Raw genomic sequence first — 16,694 nt, 5'->3', positions numbered from 1 at the left:
TATGAGTCTGCCTATTCCAGATATTTTATGTAAGTGGAATCCTATCATATTGGTCCTTTTCTGTGTGGAAATAAGCATTTCTTCCTCATGCGTCAGAAAACTGGTTGGGACGGCTGGGCTAATCGTGGCTGGGCTTGCCTGAAAGCTGCAGGTTAGGGTCACGTCTACGGCGCAGGTCTCTCATCCTCTTTGGAAGAGGGTGCTAGCTAGGGTGTGATATGCACATGGGGGTACAGAGCGGGAGTGGGCAAGCAAGAACATGCAAAGCCTCTTGAAGAGGAGGCTCTGATCTCTACCTCCTCCATTGGCCAAAGCAAGTCATTGGCCAAGCCCAAAGTCTACAGTCAGGCACGTAACGGCTGCCACTTTCTAGTCATGCAGCTTTACTAAAAGTGCTGTAACCTCTCCGAGCCTCATTTCTTTATCTGTAAAAGTGGGATAATACAATCGTATTACCTACGTGTAGAGTGCTGTGATTATTACTGAAATGCTCTACATTTGCCATATAAAATAGCAAGTGATATTATTGTCATTCTTAAAATATAAACAATGAAAAACAACCAAATCCAATAAAACTTTGTTATCTTTGCTTTCTATTGAGGAGAAGACGTTTAAGTTAGAAGAGACTGCTGGACACCTCCGTGGGAATTCAGAACGTGATTTAGAATTGCAGACAGAGACCTATTGGAATTTGATGAACCAGCAGCAGTGATTTTGTCCGTTGGTTTTCCCATTTGCTTTTAGCAGCAGATCTCTTTCTTCAGCAGAAGCCTAACCCACAATCGCAGTGCATAAAGCAGTGGAGGGTTTCTGGTTGAGAAGACACAGGCTGTCCCACTGGCACGTGTCACCCTCTCGGAAGGGTTGATGAGGGTTGCACGAGCACAATTTCAACGCCACTAATTGAGTCCAAGCCCCTTCTTCTAGATGAAAACTGTGAACCCCAGTGGGATGATGCGATTTGCCCCAAATGGGAACGAGAAACGGAAGCTCCTTTTAAGCACTAAGAATGCTCACCACACTTGGAAGCGTTACCGGGGCTGCCACAATGCCACTCTAGTGTCTTGCAAATTCGGTGCTTTTAGACCCGTAACTGAATTTCTACAGGACAACTTAAGGACACAGACACAGGCTTTGAAGTCAGAAAGCACAGGTCTGTGTTCTGCTTCTGCCAGTTACTGAATGTGAACTGGGACCGTTTAATTGATCTCTCTGAGCCTCAGTTGCCTCATCTCCGAAGCGGCCACGACAGTGCCTTCTGTACTGGGTTATCAGAGGCTTGAATTGTGCGGCTCTGGTAACAAATGCAGTACAATGTTCGGCCCTTCGTAATCATTGACAACATAATAGCTACTCATCTACTTCCTATTTTGCAGGTGTTGCTATTCAAAGTTTTTTCCAGTTTTATGTGAACTTGGGCACAGGGGAATACATTTGGGGGAATATTAAAACAATATTAGCTGAAATCTTTATAAATCATCATGCTTTTGGAAAAATAGAGTATTTCTTAATTTTAGCCTGCCGCTGAGGGCTGTGGAAACAGCCTTAGGCAGAGGAGGGCAGGCGGGACAAACAGGCTCGCCACCATGCCTGCCACAGTCTTCAGTCAGTGGGGCTGCGTCCCATTTCTTATCTGCTGGGTGTTTCTGGCTGCCTACAAATATGGGAAACTTGAGTGAGGCTACGAAGCAGTACTTTGCTTCTGTTCCTGTTGCTTTCTGCATATTCATTCCTCTCAATTGCCTGGGAAGCAGTGGGAGCCCAGGGGCTACCCTAAATCAACCAAGAAAGAGGTAATTCAGTGAGGGGACGCCCCCGAAGAGTTGGGAGGCTAGTTCCCTGTTGTCCTGCTGAACAATTAGGAATTACTTTAGAGATCTCCCAAGAGTTACCTCCCCTTAAACAGCTTATAAGTTTGCTGACATGTGACTACCCCCAATTGCATCTTTGTTCAAGTTATGATATTTTTTAAATCACAGGTACAGAGAGTTGAATTCATCAAACTCATAAATTCATGGTATAAATGATTATCATCGTAGACCTGTGCAAGGCCCCTCTCTGGTTTTATTTATTTATACTCACACTCACTGCCGTCTGCCCCAAGAGGAAACCATTCTAACATGCATAGTGTGTATCCTATCGGTTTTATTGCATTATTCCAAATATATTGTTGCTGTTCTGTGCAGACATTTTAAGCCCATGTAAATGGTATTATGTTACACACTTCATACCGCTGCGTGTATAGCTACACTCGTGTTGACACACTCACCGGCAATGTGTGATAATGCATCTTACCCACTGATTTCTCCTTTGTGACCCCATCGAATGGGACCACCGGCTGTCTATCCCATTTGCTGCGGTTCTCTGCCAATGTTTGGCAACTGGGAACTCAATGGGAGCAGGTGGGCCACTCGCCAGTGAGAGAACTGCCCTCCCTACCGTCACCGTCATCCTGAGCGTTCTGGGAGTTTCTCAAGTCCCTTGAGTTATAGCCCTGCCGTTCCTGGTCCACAGGTTTCTCTCTTCCTGCTCCCCATTCCCACCGTCGGGGCCACTCCCACCGTTGCTGCGGAAGACAGTGGGACGCCATCCAATCCTGCCAGCAGGGAGCAGGCCAAACCAGGGGGCAGCTGCTGCTGAAAGTGTGATTCCTAGTGGCTTCTGCTGGGAACAGCCCTGTGGCAGATCCCCTTCACTTTATTTCTTTGGGCAATAAATCCCCAAAGCAGGGAATTAATTACAACCTAAAGTAGGAAAAGTCAGCTCCTCCTCAACAAAGTGGCAACTGACCTTTCTCCTGCTGATGATAAAAAAGGAACTAAGGAAGGAAGGAAGAAAAACTATTATAACCCATAATATTATTTTCCCCCTAGGGTTTGAGTTATTTGAAAGGTTTGGGTTACTCGGAGGAAATTAAATAAACCATTATATTACACTGTTCTGCTTTTAGCGACAAAGTGTTCCCTATTGTGAAAAATATTTCCCAGTGAGTGCCTGTCTGAAATATTTATCAGCCCAAGGTTCTAGGCGCACTCAGTAAGCTGCACAGTGTGGGAAGTCATGTTTCCTGCTGCGCTGTTTTTACATAAAAACCTGCAGTGACATTTTCTTGCGTGATGCTGACCCCGAGAACATGGTGTTCAATGAATTGATTTTCAACAATCTATCCCCCTTCCAGAAAATTACACTGAAATGTTTAAGCACCTAAAGGAAAATCCGAAGGAGACGATTGTAAGAGCAGTGAAAAGTATGAAAAGACCTAGCTGATGCTTCTGAAACGCGTCTCCCCTCAGCGAATTTTACATTAGGGCCCTGCTGTTCAGCATTGCAGATGGCATAGCCCAGCATACACCGCGTGGGAAGCTTTCATTGGGCTGTTCGTTACACTGGCTGAAGCCTTGACTTTGGTTTTCCCTGAAAGCCCCTTTTCCGAGCTGCTTGATTCCTTGCCCTTTGAGCCCCAGTGACATTCAGCAACTCACACATTTCATTTCCTAAGAACACTGTCACCGATGGAGTTCAGGCCCTGTGCCTTTTATAAATGTTTGTGTTTCTCTCTTTTACAGAAGCTGCAAAGAGTCGATACTCCTGACTGTCATTCAGCCTTACCCTGTAAGTGTCTTGTGAGAGAACCGCCGTCACATGATCTCAGGCTCCTGTCCCCTCCTCCCGGTCCAGTGACATGATGAGAAAACGTAGCATGCGGTCCCACTTGAAAAAGCCTGATTCCTTGTATTTTGTATGTGCTCCATGACAGCACACCCAGTCATGGGAGAGAAAGCAAAGTAGCGCGTTCCCTACATACCCTAAACATCAGCTGCTCAGTCCTGGGCAACTCCGCCACCTGGAAATCACACAAAACTCAAGACTTTCTTGAAGTTTCCGAGTTAAGAATTGTAAGTCTAATGGGAATGTGTAATTATAGAAGGCTGAAGCGTGATTGTTTTTCCTACTCCCTTTTCTTAACTTACCAAATTATCTAAGTAATTTGGTAGAGCACTAGATATTTCAGTGAGACCTGCTTTAAAAGGTGGGTATTAGAGGTAATGTGGTATGAAAAGTTCACGCAACTGCCTTGGTCAGGAGGGTGCGGAATGATTAAAATCATACTGCCTTCAGTTCCTGTGACTTTTTAAAAAAACTAAGGAGACTTGACTTGGGGTGGTGAACACACAATACAGTATACAGATGATGTATTATAGAGCTGTACCCCTGAAACCTATATAATTTCATTAACCAATGTCACCCCAATAAATTCAATAAAAAAGAAAAAATGTGCAATTCAATAATCTTTATAAAATTTACTGAAGTGCACAACCTTCATCCCAATCCAGTTCGAAAACACATCAGTCACCCCAATAAGATCCCTCATTCCCATTTACAATGAAAGCCTTCCCATCCTCAGACCCAGGACAGCGCTCATTTACTTTCTATTTCTACAGATTCGCCATCGCTTGTGAATTTCATACCTTGTCAGTTGAATGAAAAAAATGCCGAAGCAAATTCCTTTAGATTTTTCCTGAAACATGGTCTGTCAGTACCGGTGTGGCCTCCGCATGCAGCGGCAGAGCTTCCTACCTGGTTACGCCTCTGTTGTCTTTGGCATAGAATTGGAGTGTTGCCACATCGGTTAAATGTTCTGGTGTCTGCCAGTCTCCATCTTCGAACCAAACTCTTCATCTCCTCGCTTCAGACTTTTCCTCCTAAGCACTATGGGCAGGAAACATGGACTCAACATTCTGATCAGAGCACAGATAGAATTAACCAAGACAACAAATTACACCGCGCAGGAGAAAAAGAAATTCTAGCCCATAGCGCTTAGGAAGGAAAAACAGCTTAGTACTGACTGTTACTTTTAGTCCCATCTCTCTCGTTAAACTACACACATGCACATACACACCCCTTTTGATCTGAAAACTAAGGAGACAACAGGAGGTATGAGAACCAAGATTTGAGATCTAGTATAATGGATGACTTCTCTGCCTGCTCCACCATGTCCTGTTTCCACGATGCCTTCCCTGGAAAGTAGAGGTGGTCTGTTCTTAGATTGTCTCAGTTAAACAAAAATCTCACTCACGCTTACTGCAAATCTATCTGGTCATCTTTTCTTTGCAGGGGACAGATCCATTTTGGCTATACCAATGGAAATGTGATAATAAGCAAGTGATTGACCAATTATAAATTCCTGGGGGAACTTCAGGTTTACATTACCTTTCTTGAGTTCTCTCTTCCCACTTTAACCTATTAGCAATGCAAGATCAGAACCATTTGGCTGCAAACCAGGTTACTTTTGCAGTGTTTGGTAACATTTTGCTCCATGCAGTAAACTTAGAGAAAGAGAGGCAAGGTTTGCATTTAAGTTAAAGTGTTGTGTCTTATTGCTTTGCTTTCGCTGTTTGCAATTTGAGTCTGCTTGACTTGTTATTCATATGAACACCATCACCTTCGGTGAGCCATGGAACTTCCTTTTAACAGGTAATTCAGAATTTTCTAGGCGTTCAGGTAGCTCTTGCTATTGTGCTATATTGAAAGTCAACATTTAGCCACAACATGTAGGAGCAAGTATCGCATGTTCTTACGGCCAACAGCTGTACCTCTGCTCCTCAGAGTCACTCGCTCCCTCCCACTTATTTAGAAGTATTCTCGTCTTTGACTTCCTTTGACCAGGCCTCCTTCCTGAAATGCCCACGACATATTCGACCCCACAACCTCCTCGGCCTAGTTGAATCCTTCTCACCCTTCAAGTCTCAGCACAAATTCTGAATGCTACCTTAGAGTCTTTCGATGCTGGCACTGTTGCCATTTGGGCTGGAGAATTCCCTGTGGTGGGGGCTGTCGTGTGCTCTGTAAGATGTTGTGCAGCATCCCTGGCCTCCACCGACTAGACGGCAGTAGTAACTCTCCCCTAGTTGTGACAACCAAAAAGGTCTCCACACATTGCCAGATGTTCCCTGGGAAGCGAAATCTCCCTCACTTGGGAACCACTGTCCCGCCTAAAGTTTTCCCTTACTGACCTAGCCCAAGGTGGCTCTTTTCTCCTCTGAATTGTAGGAGTTGAAATAAAGGAGTTAAAAATCCCAAAGTTATTTAAAAAATACATTACTTGTAGAGAGGAGAGCAGATGAGCGAAGAACAAATTGCAAATTTTTACTTCTATTTTTGTGTTTGGATTTTCCTACAAGCAAATTGTTTCTTTTTAAAATTTTATTTATGCATTTATTGTTTTTAGAGAGTATAAGGGAAGGAGAAAGAGAGGGAGGGAAACATCCATGTGTGGTTGCCTCTCATGTGCCCCCAACTGGGGACCTGGCCACAACCCAGGCACGTGTCCTGACTGGGAATCGAACCAGTGACCCTTTGGTTCACAGGCTGGCGCTCAATCCACTGAGCCACAACAGCCAGGGCTAATTTTTTAAATTGGTTTTTATTTATTTTCCAAACATTCTGTTGGCAATCAGGATTGACATACAGAAAGAAAGGACCCACCAGACCAAAGGGAAGTCCATAAATTTTATTTTTATTATGGGTAATAAAAATTAGCATTTTAATTTCTTTGTAATTTGCTGGACAGCATTTTTATGTTGTATTCCCTCTGCATAATAAGGTCCAGTCAAGACAGAGAGCCAACAGTTACACTCTCTTGCCACATTCCACCTGGGCTCAGGGCACCCCAACATGACCCAGTCCCAAAAATCCATCTCTAATGAGGCCCAGGTCAAGGAGACCTGGAAGATCTTAGGATCCCTGGAATTCTTCGAGAAGAAATAATTCTTAATAGGTTGCTACCTTCTATTTTCAGTAATATGGAGGGCTCGCACTCTCTCTCTCTACCATGTTTACTTTATTTCTTAGGGAAAAAAAATTGTGTAAGTCCAGAAGGAAATACAGAAGCAGAAAATATGTGTCAGCAAACCTTTTCCTCAGAGACACCAGTGTAGACACTTTGGCCTGTTTCCTTTAGTCTTTTGCTCTGGGCCTTGTCAACATCTGAGATCATAGTATATGTACAATTTTATTCTGTTTATAAGCATCATATACACGGCTGTAAAACATTACATTGCACCAAGATTCACTTAACCAACTCCCTATCTCTGAGCCCTTCATAATGTCTTTAACGTTTTGCTATCATAAATAATTCTGCAAAGAACATCTTTGTGTATACATCTTAATCCGTATTTAGTAGTAGTTCCTAAGGATGAAATTCTAGAAGGAGAATCTCTGAGTTGCTCATGAATTTTATTTCTTCGGTTCTGATGTAATTTCTTTTTTCCTTTGTACTGTTGCTATTTTGCATTACAGATCTTTCTTGTCCAGTTTCTTTCTTCTTTCCTTTCCCCAGTTCCCAAGTCCGGAACTTCCCAGTTCAACCCTACCTGAGACAGAGAGTGTTTAAAGAGTCTCTATAACCTGCCCTCACACAACCCCAACTCTGGGACTTGGGCTAAGTCATTTTCCGTTCTGGTGTCCCTGAGCTACCGTGATTCACATTCCTTCAGCTTTCTTCTAGGCCAGAGAGCCAAGGAACCCGTTTGCCTGCCTCTCACTTCCTGCCTACCTTCCAGGGTGTTCCACACACCTGAAGGATGCTACAGACTTCCTCGTGGAAGCTCCAGTGTAGCAGATGCTATTAGAACTGGGACCGTATCCCATTCACATGTGTCATGTCAAGCATGACAGCCCGATTTCCAACTGAGAGCACCAGTGATATGTTGCCTGTGGGCTTTTCCTGGCCACAGGAGCTTGCTCATGGAGAAGACCGGAAGTGCTGAAGAATGACCCCTCCCAGAAGAGCAGCCATCCATCACTGCTTGCCAGGGTCTGGTGCATAAATGCCCCAGCTTCCCCTCTTCTCAGTCAATATAACTCTGGGGCCTGTGGTCTGCCTTGTTTCCCAAGGTTCCCGGGAGGGTTAAGTTTCCGTTAATTACAGTGGTGCCTGACTTAACAATGAATGCTGTATTGGCTTACCCCAGTTACCTCTCTTCTTTCCCCCACTTACCTACCTGTGCTTCCTAGGAGTACCTCCCAAATCAGCTACCTGCCTGTGAATCCTTGTCTTAGGGGCTGTTTTGGGGGGTACTCCAAACTAAGTTATCCAGGGGTAACTATGGGCTAGTTAACGCATCAACAAGCATTTTTTCAATGCCTACTATATAAGTAGCATGGTAAAGCTAAGGGATTGCAAGTTCAAGATCTTACACTTCAGTTTCAGAAATTGATCTGATTAATGTAATTTTTTCAAGCTATGTTCTAGGGACTTCTGAGAGCATCTAAAATCATCAGGAGCTTGCCACACATTTAACATGGCCACCTTAGCAATAGCAAATTTGGAAAGGGGTTCAGGGGTTGATTAGAGGCCTTATTTTAAAATTAATTAACAGCAGGAGAATCTGATTATTCTACATGGTAATTACTTGTCATTTGTACCACAGGATATGAAGTGCTTATGATCAGGTCTGCAGGTTGCTAAGAATGACATCATCAGGTTTTTGGGTGGTGGTCACGTTGTGTATTTTTTGAGCTGCAAAGAGAGATTGAGTAAAAACTGCAGGCTTGACTGGTTTACATCTCCCATGGACCGTATGTAATTCCGGCCACTAGAATAAGCTGTGACTTTGTTGCTTCTAATTCAGTAACCTTCAGATTGAAGAGCTTATGTTTTTATTATCAGAAAGTAATTTTTAAAATGTACATTGATTATATGAAATAGTCACAAAGCCAGAACAAGAAACACGCACTAGTACGGGTTCTTAGTTAGACTTCGAAATTCGTACATAATACTATTTGCTTCACTACCTGAGCTATGTAGTTGGCCTTCTGGTGTTCCTACCTTACCAGGTTTCGGTTAGGGCATGGCAAATAAATGTGAGGAGGAGGCTCCAAGGGGTGGGCATGCTCTGGCTACACAGAGAAGAGAGCAGCATCCCATCTTGACAAGTTCTGCTATATGGGGCCACTTATCTAGAGGCAAATAACCCTATATACTCCCACGGGAATATCACTGCATTCTAAGATTACATATCAAATGATATGCCTAAAAATTTAACTTCTCTTAAATATACATTTTTATGGAGGCAAGGAATTTTGTAGCACATTTTAGAAAAGTATGGTAAGACATTACATGACAAAATTCAGATGCATAGAGTAATAAGCCCCAGTCTCTGGCACATTGAGCACATATGACACCCTTCGTTCCCTAACGATGCCGGAGAAGTGTTGGTGCATCCTGACGTCTCAACTAATTAGCACTGTCCGTTCGGGGTAGCTTTATCACAGCCGCTTCACTTGTGCTACACTCATCGTGCCGGTGTAAATATCGCCTGCTCGGAAGCATTGAGGGAGAATAATGTTTTCCCTTCGGCTAAAAAGTTGTCCATCGAAAGCAAGTGAACTCACTACTGTATGATTTGTTTGTTAACTCTTCCTAAACTTGGCCTATAATTACCAAGATGCCGATGAGAACACCAATGTCATCACTTCAGCTCCGCAAGTAGGACTTTGAAAGTCATGTTGAGCTTGTTCAAAGCTGTTCTTTTTGAGGGACAGCCATTCAGAGTGTTTGTGTTTTTTTAAAGGGAAGTCATTCTCTTAAAACATCTGGCATAGGTGGAGAAATTAAAGCTGTGGAGGTCAAACCATCCATCCATCCAGTTCTCTGACACTGCTCGGAGTGAAGGGTAGATGGGTGTGGAGGAGAACTTTGGAAAAAATAATAAGATTCCCCCAGTGTTAAAGCAAAACTCCCCCCAGGAATCTACCCACACATATCTTATTGTGTTTTTTAACAGTGACTTTATTTCATTATAGTGTTTTATATTATAGTAAAAATATTTTATGTATTATATACACATAACATAAATATACCATTGTAAGCATTTTAAAGTGTACAACTGTGGCATTAAGTAAATGCAAAATCCTGTGTAACCGTTGCCACTATCTAGCTGCAGGCATTTTCATCACCCCAAAAGGAAAACCCGCACCCACTGAATATTCACTCCCCATTCTCCCCTCCCCTAGCCTCTGGCAACCACTGATCTACTTCTTCCTCTATGGATTTGCCTATTCTGTATATGTCATATAAATGGAATGAAATCATATAATATTGACAAAGACGGGAATCCTTTTTCCCCACTTTACTTGAAATTCCAAGTATGGGACACCCTAATTGGCATTTACACCTTGAGATGAATGCAATACACAGAAGGTCGAGCCTCTATGTTGATTCTAGAGTCAATCACTAGAATTCTTCACACGACATCCTCAATGTTTTATGACTACATAGTATGGAAAACATTACGTTGAACCATATTTAGTTTCCAATACTTGACCATTTTAATCTGTAAGATAGCAATCGCATGATTCAAACTAAATTTTACTTATTAGGTTCAATAGAGATTGCAGAGCTCTTTTCAAAAATAAACAAGTGGTACCTACACCTACTCGATGCGAATTTGCTTACCCTCAGGCTTCATTAAAATTTTACAAGGACGATTCTCAGATGAAGTAAACGTACCAGGATCACGCAGCGAGGGGTCCCCCTGAATCACAACACCCTTCTGAGCAGGATTGCCCACTGCAGTTCCCTTTTCAGTCTCTGAGGAAGGAGAACCGAGCCTCTCAGCCCTCTTCCCAATAAAAGATAGTACAGTACAAAAACCTGTAAGGAAGGGCAGAATATGAGATCAGCTTGCAATTCTAAGTCAAGGGTTTCTCTCTACCCTGCCCAGTACGACCACGGGAGCACAGGTTACCAACAAGAGGCTGAAATTCAAGTTTGGGGCACATGAAGCACAGGCAGGTGGATGTGTGTGTGTCCTTGCCTGCTCGCATAGCCATGTGCCCTTAATGTGAATAACGATGAGATTATCAATCATTTTAGAACTATCGATGGCTCTTTTCCACCTTATTAAAACAGGTAATTGGTGACCCACTCATCATAAACCCAGCGTTAGATTTGGCCACCACCTTGCCTTCCACATACTAATCAAGTCTCTATTAAAATCAGGATTTAAGTACTTTGACAGCCATCGTGCAGAAAGGTCCTTGGAGATGTGCTCAGTAAGAACGTGGAACACTCTGTTTGTGGTTCCCTGGCGACTGAATCAAACTTATCGCTGTATGTGCGTGGCAGGGTTTTGACTGCATCTATAGTTTGCATTACCTGCTTGATTTGGCCATGTACCGAACGCTCAAAAATATCGTACAGCTGCAAGGGGCAAGACAGAAAACAGCTGTTACAAGGTTTGCGTTGCTACCCGTAATCAGATAAAATGTTTTCTTTCTTTTTTTTAGTCGCCCAAATCAGCATTTATTAGTGCTGCAAAAAAGGCCAGATTAAAGTCCAATCCCGTCAAAGTGCGCTTCTCCGAGGAGGTCATCATCAACGGCCAGGTGTCGGTGAGTGACAGTCGTCTGCTTGTGACTCAGAGCGAGTCACTGAGGCACTAAGCAAAGCCAGTAGCTCCACTGGAACGATCAATCTGAAATCGGTGGTGGATTTCAGAGGGGTGTCAGACCTCAGGATTGTAAAGGGCTTCAGTGGTCGCCAGGTCGTGCCTGATGTGTTCTCTCTAATGTTTGCAGAATCCGGAATAGTCCAGTTTTTCCCTGAACGCTTCCACTGTTAGAGACCTCACTATTATGCAAAGGGGTTCATTTGATTTGAGGTCACTATCTTTGCCTCATTTTGAGTAAAATATGCCTCTTTGAAACTCCCACCTGGACATTCTGCCAACTAAGCATCCTTCCGTGACAGCCCCTTGTGTATTTTGAAAAAGGGATTGTATTTTCACTAATGTCTTTCCTTATCCAAAATAAAATGTCTTCATTCTTTCAACTAATCAAAATGGGAAGAAGTTAAAATGATGGAAAACCTTCATATATGCAACCAGAAGTGAAAAACTACTGCCAGGGTTTTCACCGATAGGTCTTAATGGAAATCATGATTGCTCAGGCACATAACCGATCTTCAAAATGGATAGTGCAAGCACTAATATGATACTTTATTTTCAATTTTCTACAAAAAGTATAGCATAATGCTTTTAGTTTTTAGAAAGCTGGCATCTAGGGCACGACTACTTTTTGAACCTTTGAAGTGCCAGCTTCTTTTGGTTGAGGTTTTATGGTCGCTGTTAGTACTGTTTGAATAAGCTCACAAGGGCGAAATCTGATTGCGTCATGCTTGGTATGGCTTGCACACTCTCTCCTGAGCACGGTCCTGGATCTGAGTTTGAAGATGTAAGCCCGTACATGTTTGGTAAGGCACTCATGATCCAAGTATCTTCTGGCCTGAGCTTGCTGACCTCAGTCTGCCCCGCTTGGAGTCCAGGGGCTTGGCTGACCAATCTCTCATACTACTGGGATTCTGGGGGAGGAGGCATAAGGCTGTCACTGTGCTGCCCTGTGAGCATTTAGCTGTGGCCTTGTCCTACCAATCACCCATCTATCACCCCATCTCCTCTGCCCTGCTTTACAGCATGGTGCGTTCTGCTCAGTCCGTGGGTTCCCATCACTCTGAGTCATGCAGAGTTGCACGATCATTTCAGAACAAGGCCATTCAGCTTAAGGCTGGAAGGTTCCAGCCATGTATCCCAGAATGCCGTGTGAAACTTCCCTCATCTTTGGTCAAGCTTCCGGGCATGAGACTGGGCAATCAGTCTATGCATCTCTGGAGAGACTATGGCACTAGAACTGCTGTGGCAGTTTCAACCGTGTTCCTGAATAAAACAGGGCTTGTTCCAGGCAGCTGGTGTGTGAGGGAGCTGGTGTGGTCTGGGGAGTAGATCGTCTCATGCAGCCTCTGCTGTCTCACCACAGCCCCGTATGTGGCAGGGACATTCAGTTACTTGTCTGTTCCTCAGGCTTTGTGACCCTCTTCACTTCCGGTCTCCTCTTCCAAGTCATTGTGTCTCATGCCTTCTGGACTTGAAGTCAAGCGAACTCACAGGATTGGGTAGCTGAGAAGTCAGGTGTGAAGTATAGAAAGGAGAGGAAGGAATTTCAGAGAAAGAAATAGGAAGTGAAAGGCACAGAACAGAACCTATCCCAGAAATACTTAGGGGCTGAATCCTCAGGGACTACCTGTAGGACATTAGCAAGTCTCTGAACACCTCGTCTTCAGTGTCCTCATCTGTGAGACAAGGCAATATGGTCGCACGATGGCCGAGTTTTCCTGGACGCCTGTGACTTCACGGCCAAGCACATGTGAGCAACACAGTTCACTGCAAGGGTTGTGGAACTCAGCCCACGTGCCCTTTTTTTCTCCCCTCTTTGTCTCTCTCTACTTCCAGTTAGAGAAAAAATTCCAAGGAATATGTTTCTATTGTTTACTTTGGGTTGTGTTTCAGACACCTGAGTTATTTTTAAATTATGATCTGTGTGTTAGGGACTTAGTATTCAGTCCATCCATACATTAACCCATCCCTTATATGTCATCCCCTTTGAGTTTGGGGAATGTTCCTTAATGAGCTAAAAACTTGTCACAAAATAACTTTACTCTTGAAGGTGAGTAACACTTGTGATTCCCTGCCGTGGCCTCTGGCATCACATCAGCCATCCCCGTGGCCGGCGCTCATTCCACTGCACACATACTGCTCTGCTGCGCTCCGGGCGCGTGGGCCCAGACACTGCGGCTTACTCACAAGGGGTCGCTTCTGTAATTGTATTGTCCAATGGGAAACCTCGATTTAAAAAAACAAGCAAACTCATCTGATTGATTTTCTGATGGGAAAAGGTTGGTCTTTTATATGAATCAACTGATTTATTGGTAGCTGGAAAAGAAGAATTTCTCTGTGAATAACTGAACTTGGATCTCACCAAAGGGCCAGCTTGGTCGGCCTCAGAGAGTTCAGTTGCGCTTTGATGTTGGGTTAGAATACCTTGTAGATACGTGTGGCGACTGCAAAGAGCAGAGTCCTAGTCCTACTGACATAAAACCCCTGTCTCTTTTTGTTGTCGTTGTTGTGAAACAGGAAACTGTTAAGGATAATTCACTTCTTTTTATGCCAAATGTTTTGAAAGTCTATCTGGAAAATGGACAGACCAAGTCATTTCGCTTTGACTCCAGCACCTCCATAAAGGTAAGAGGGCTCACTGAACCCTGTCCCTGACACCGTCAGAGCGGAAGGGAACGCTGCAGTCTGAGTCACATGTGACAGTACCTACTTGCAGAACTTTATTTCTGAGATTGTTTTCGGTTGCTTCCAAATAAGGTAGTGTTTGAGAACTTAAAAGCAAACCCAAACAAAATGCGTAAACTAAGAAGGTTGTGCTGTGTGTGTGTGTGTGTGTGTGAGACAAAACTGTATAATATGCTGTCAGTGAAGAAGCACTCCATTGTGTCATTTTAATGCGACTTCAGATGAATTGAAACAGCCTGTCACCAAGGCTTGGCACCCTGCCCAAAGCCAGTGTGATTTCTCAGCAATGTTAGCCACCAAGAAGATTAATATGTTAGCTGTTAATTGAATATCTGCTACTTTGGTGTCCAGCAAAAACAAGGGGTAGGATAATGTAAAATTAACATTTACTTTCAATTCCTGTAACCACTTTCATGGAAACGATGTGATGCCTGAAAGGCAGAAATGAGGCATGCATCTTAGGAGAAGAGGTGAAAACAGTCACCACGCAATTCAATTACAGTAGTCCCCCCCCCTTATCCACAGGGAATACCTTCAAAGACTCCCCAGTGGGTGCCAAAACTGCGGATGGTAACGAGCCCTATATGTACTATGTCTTTTCCTATACTTGCACACCTTTTCACTGAAAAGAAGCTCTTCGTGACTTCCCTTTGGCCTCTCTGAATTGCCAGGATCCCTACTCTTGTGCTTTGGGGCCATTACGAAGTAAAATAAGGGTGGCTGGGACAAGCACTGCGATACCCCCCCAGTCAGTGTGATAACTGAGACGGCTGCTAGGTGGCTAACAGGTGGAGTGTGCGCGGCGTGGAGACCCTGGACAAGGGGATGAGTCACATCCCGAGTGGGATGGAGTGAGATTTCATCACCCTGCTCAGAACAGCATGCAGTTTAATACTTATAAATTCCTTATTTGTGCAATTTTCCATTCAATACTTTTGGACCACACTTGACCACGGGTAATTGAAACCATGGAAAGCAAAAGTGCAGATAAGAGGGAACTACTGTATTTCAGAGTCACAGGTGAGTTTGCATAATGGGGACTAAAACAAAGCATGTTGGTTTTTCTTCCCATGCTTCCTTCCTGTGGGGGAAAAAAACTACGTACTCTTTTTTTTTTTAATTGAACAAAATCATGTTCAGAAATTGATTGCTCCCTATTGCTCCATCAGCATAAAATAAACTTTCTTCAAATGCACAGTAAAAAAAAAAGATTTTATTGAGGTAAAATAAAAAAGTACCCAGTGACATTCTGTACAGTAATGTATCAGGAGAATATCAACTGTGTGTTTAAAATGTCTATTAATAGTCATACCCTAATTCTCAGTTTTTTTTAATTAATCAGCATAAATCTTATGAGTGGAAGTGTTTCTGCAAGGCCCACTCACTGCGTTCTTATTATCTTGATACCAGCAAACAGCTTGTTTTGCATTGCTTTAAATAGGTAGTGATTTAGCAGGTGATAGAGCAGACAATAAGAGTAAATTGATGATAGAGCATTTAACTCATCCTTAAATCATTCCAGATGAAATATGAACTTCCTTCATACAAGACTGCTAAGTTTAAATGGTGATGACTTAAAAACTCCTTTTCCTTTATTCCTACTCAATATCAATGGATAATGAGATGTTACTCTAATTATTGCTCCACTAACCTAGGGGATGGCAACCCTTCTCTGGAGAGGGCTCGAGAGTAAATACTTTAGGCCTTTGTGGGACATTTGATCTCTGTTGCCACGACCCACCTCCCCTATTGTATCAGGACAGCAGCCATAGAAAGGTGGGTTCAGAGGCTCCTTAACACCACTCTCAGGTTCAATAATTAACTCAAAGGCCTCACAGAACTCAGCAAATTGTTATGCTCACAGTTACAGTTGGTTACAGCAAAAGGATACAAATTAAAATCAACAACGGGAAAACGTGTATAGGGCAACAGAGATCGGGCGTAGACCTCGCACTCGCCCTCTCCCGGTGGAGTTGTGCGGGGTTTTCTCCTGGCTCTGATGTGTGACAACAGGCACGGGGTCCCCCCAACGAGGGAAGCTCACCCGAGCCTTGGCGTGCAGTTTCCATTGCTGGTTGGCTCCATAGACACAGCTGGCCACCTGTGTGGCTGACCTCAGTATCCAGCCCCTCTGGAGCTTAAGCTGATACCACATGGCCCAAGATCCCCAGCATAAGTCACATTGTTAGCATGGACTCTGGCATGGCCCCAGGTCCCCAGGTAAACCAAGCTGCTCCTATCAGGCAAAACATACCGTGGTTATAGGAGTTACCTCCCAAGAGCCAGGAGTAAAGAAACAAACCTTTCTTTAGGTGAATGAATTTGTTTACTACACAGACACTATACAAATGAATGGGCGTGGCCAGATTTGACACACAAGCCGTAGTGTGCAGACCCCTGACATAACTCCTAGAGCTGCATTATTCCAGATCTCTCGGATGCAATGGCCTTATTCCATGACATCAGCTGGCCAGAAAAGCTTCTTGTCATTGTACCCCTCTGCCACCCAAAGATCTTGATAAAGACTTGAATGTCTTTTTTAACAGAAATAAATCT

The 16,694-nt window shown here is 43.6% G+C and overlaps 1 protein-coding gene across 4 annotated transcripts in view; it reads left to right on the top strand.

The window, feature by feature from the left end:
• The window catches only part of FRMPD4 (FERM and PDZ domain containing 4), a 332,589-nt gene that overhangs the window by 289,583 nt on the left and 26,312 nt on the right, over positions 1-16,694 (top strand). For all 4 annotated transcript variants that reach the window (XM_045203303.2, XM_045203304.2, XM_024569939.3 and 1 more), the window contains 3 exons: positions 3,567-3,612; positions 11,293-11,397; positions 13,971-14,078. In XM_045203303.2, the coding sequence (XP_045059238.2) occupies positions 3,567-3,612; positions 11,293-11,397; positions 13,971-14,078 (259 nt within the window). The remainder of the gene's footprint in view (positions 1-3,566; positions 3,613-11,292; positions 11,398-13,970; positions 14,079-16,694) is intronic.

Source organism: Desmodus rotundus, chromosome X, assembly GCF_022682495.2.
Source record: "Desmodus rotundus isolate HL8 chromosome X, HLdesRot8A.1, whole genome shotgun sequence".
NCBI classification, from domain to species: domain Eukaryota; kingdom Metazoa; phylum Chordata; class Mammalia; order Chiroptera; family Phyllostomidae; genus Desmodus; species Desmodus rotundus.
The sequence above is the reverse complement of the archived record's forward strand: the minus strand, read 5'-3'. Positions and strand labels throughout refer to the sequence as shown.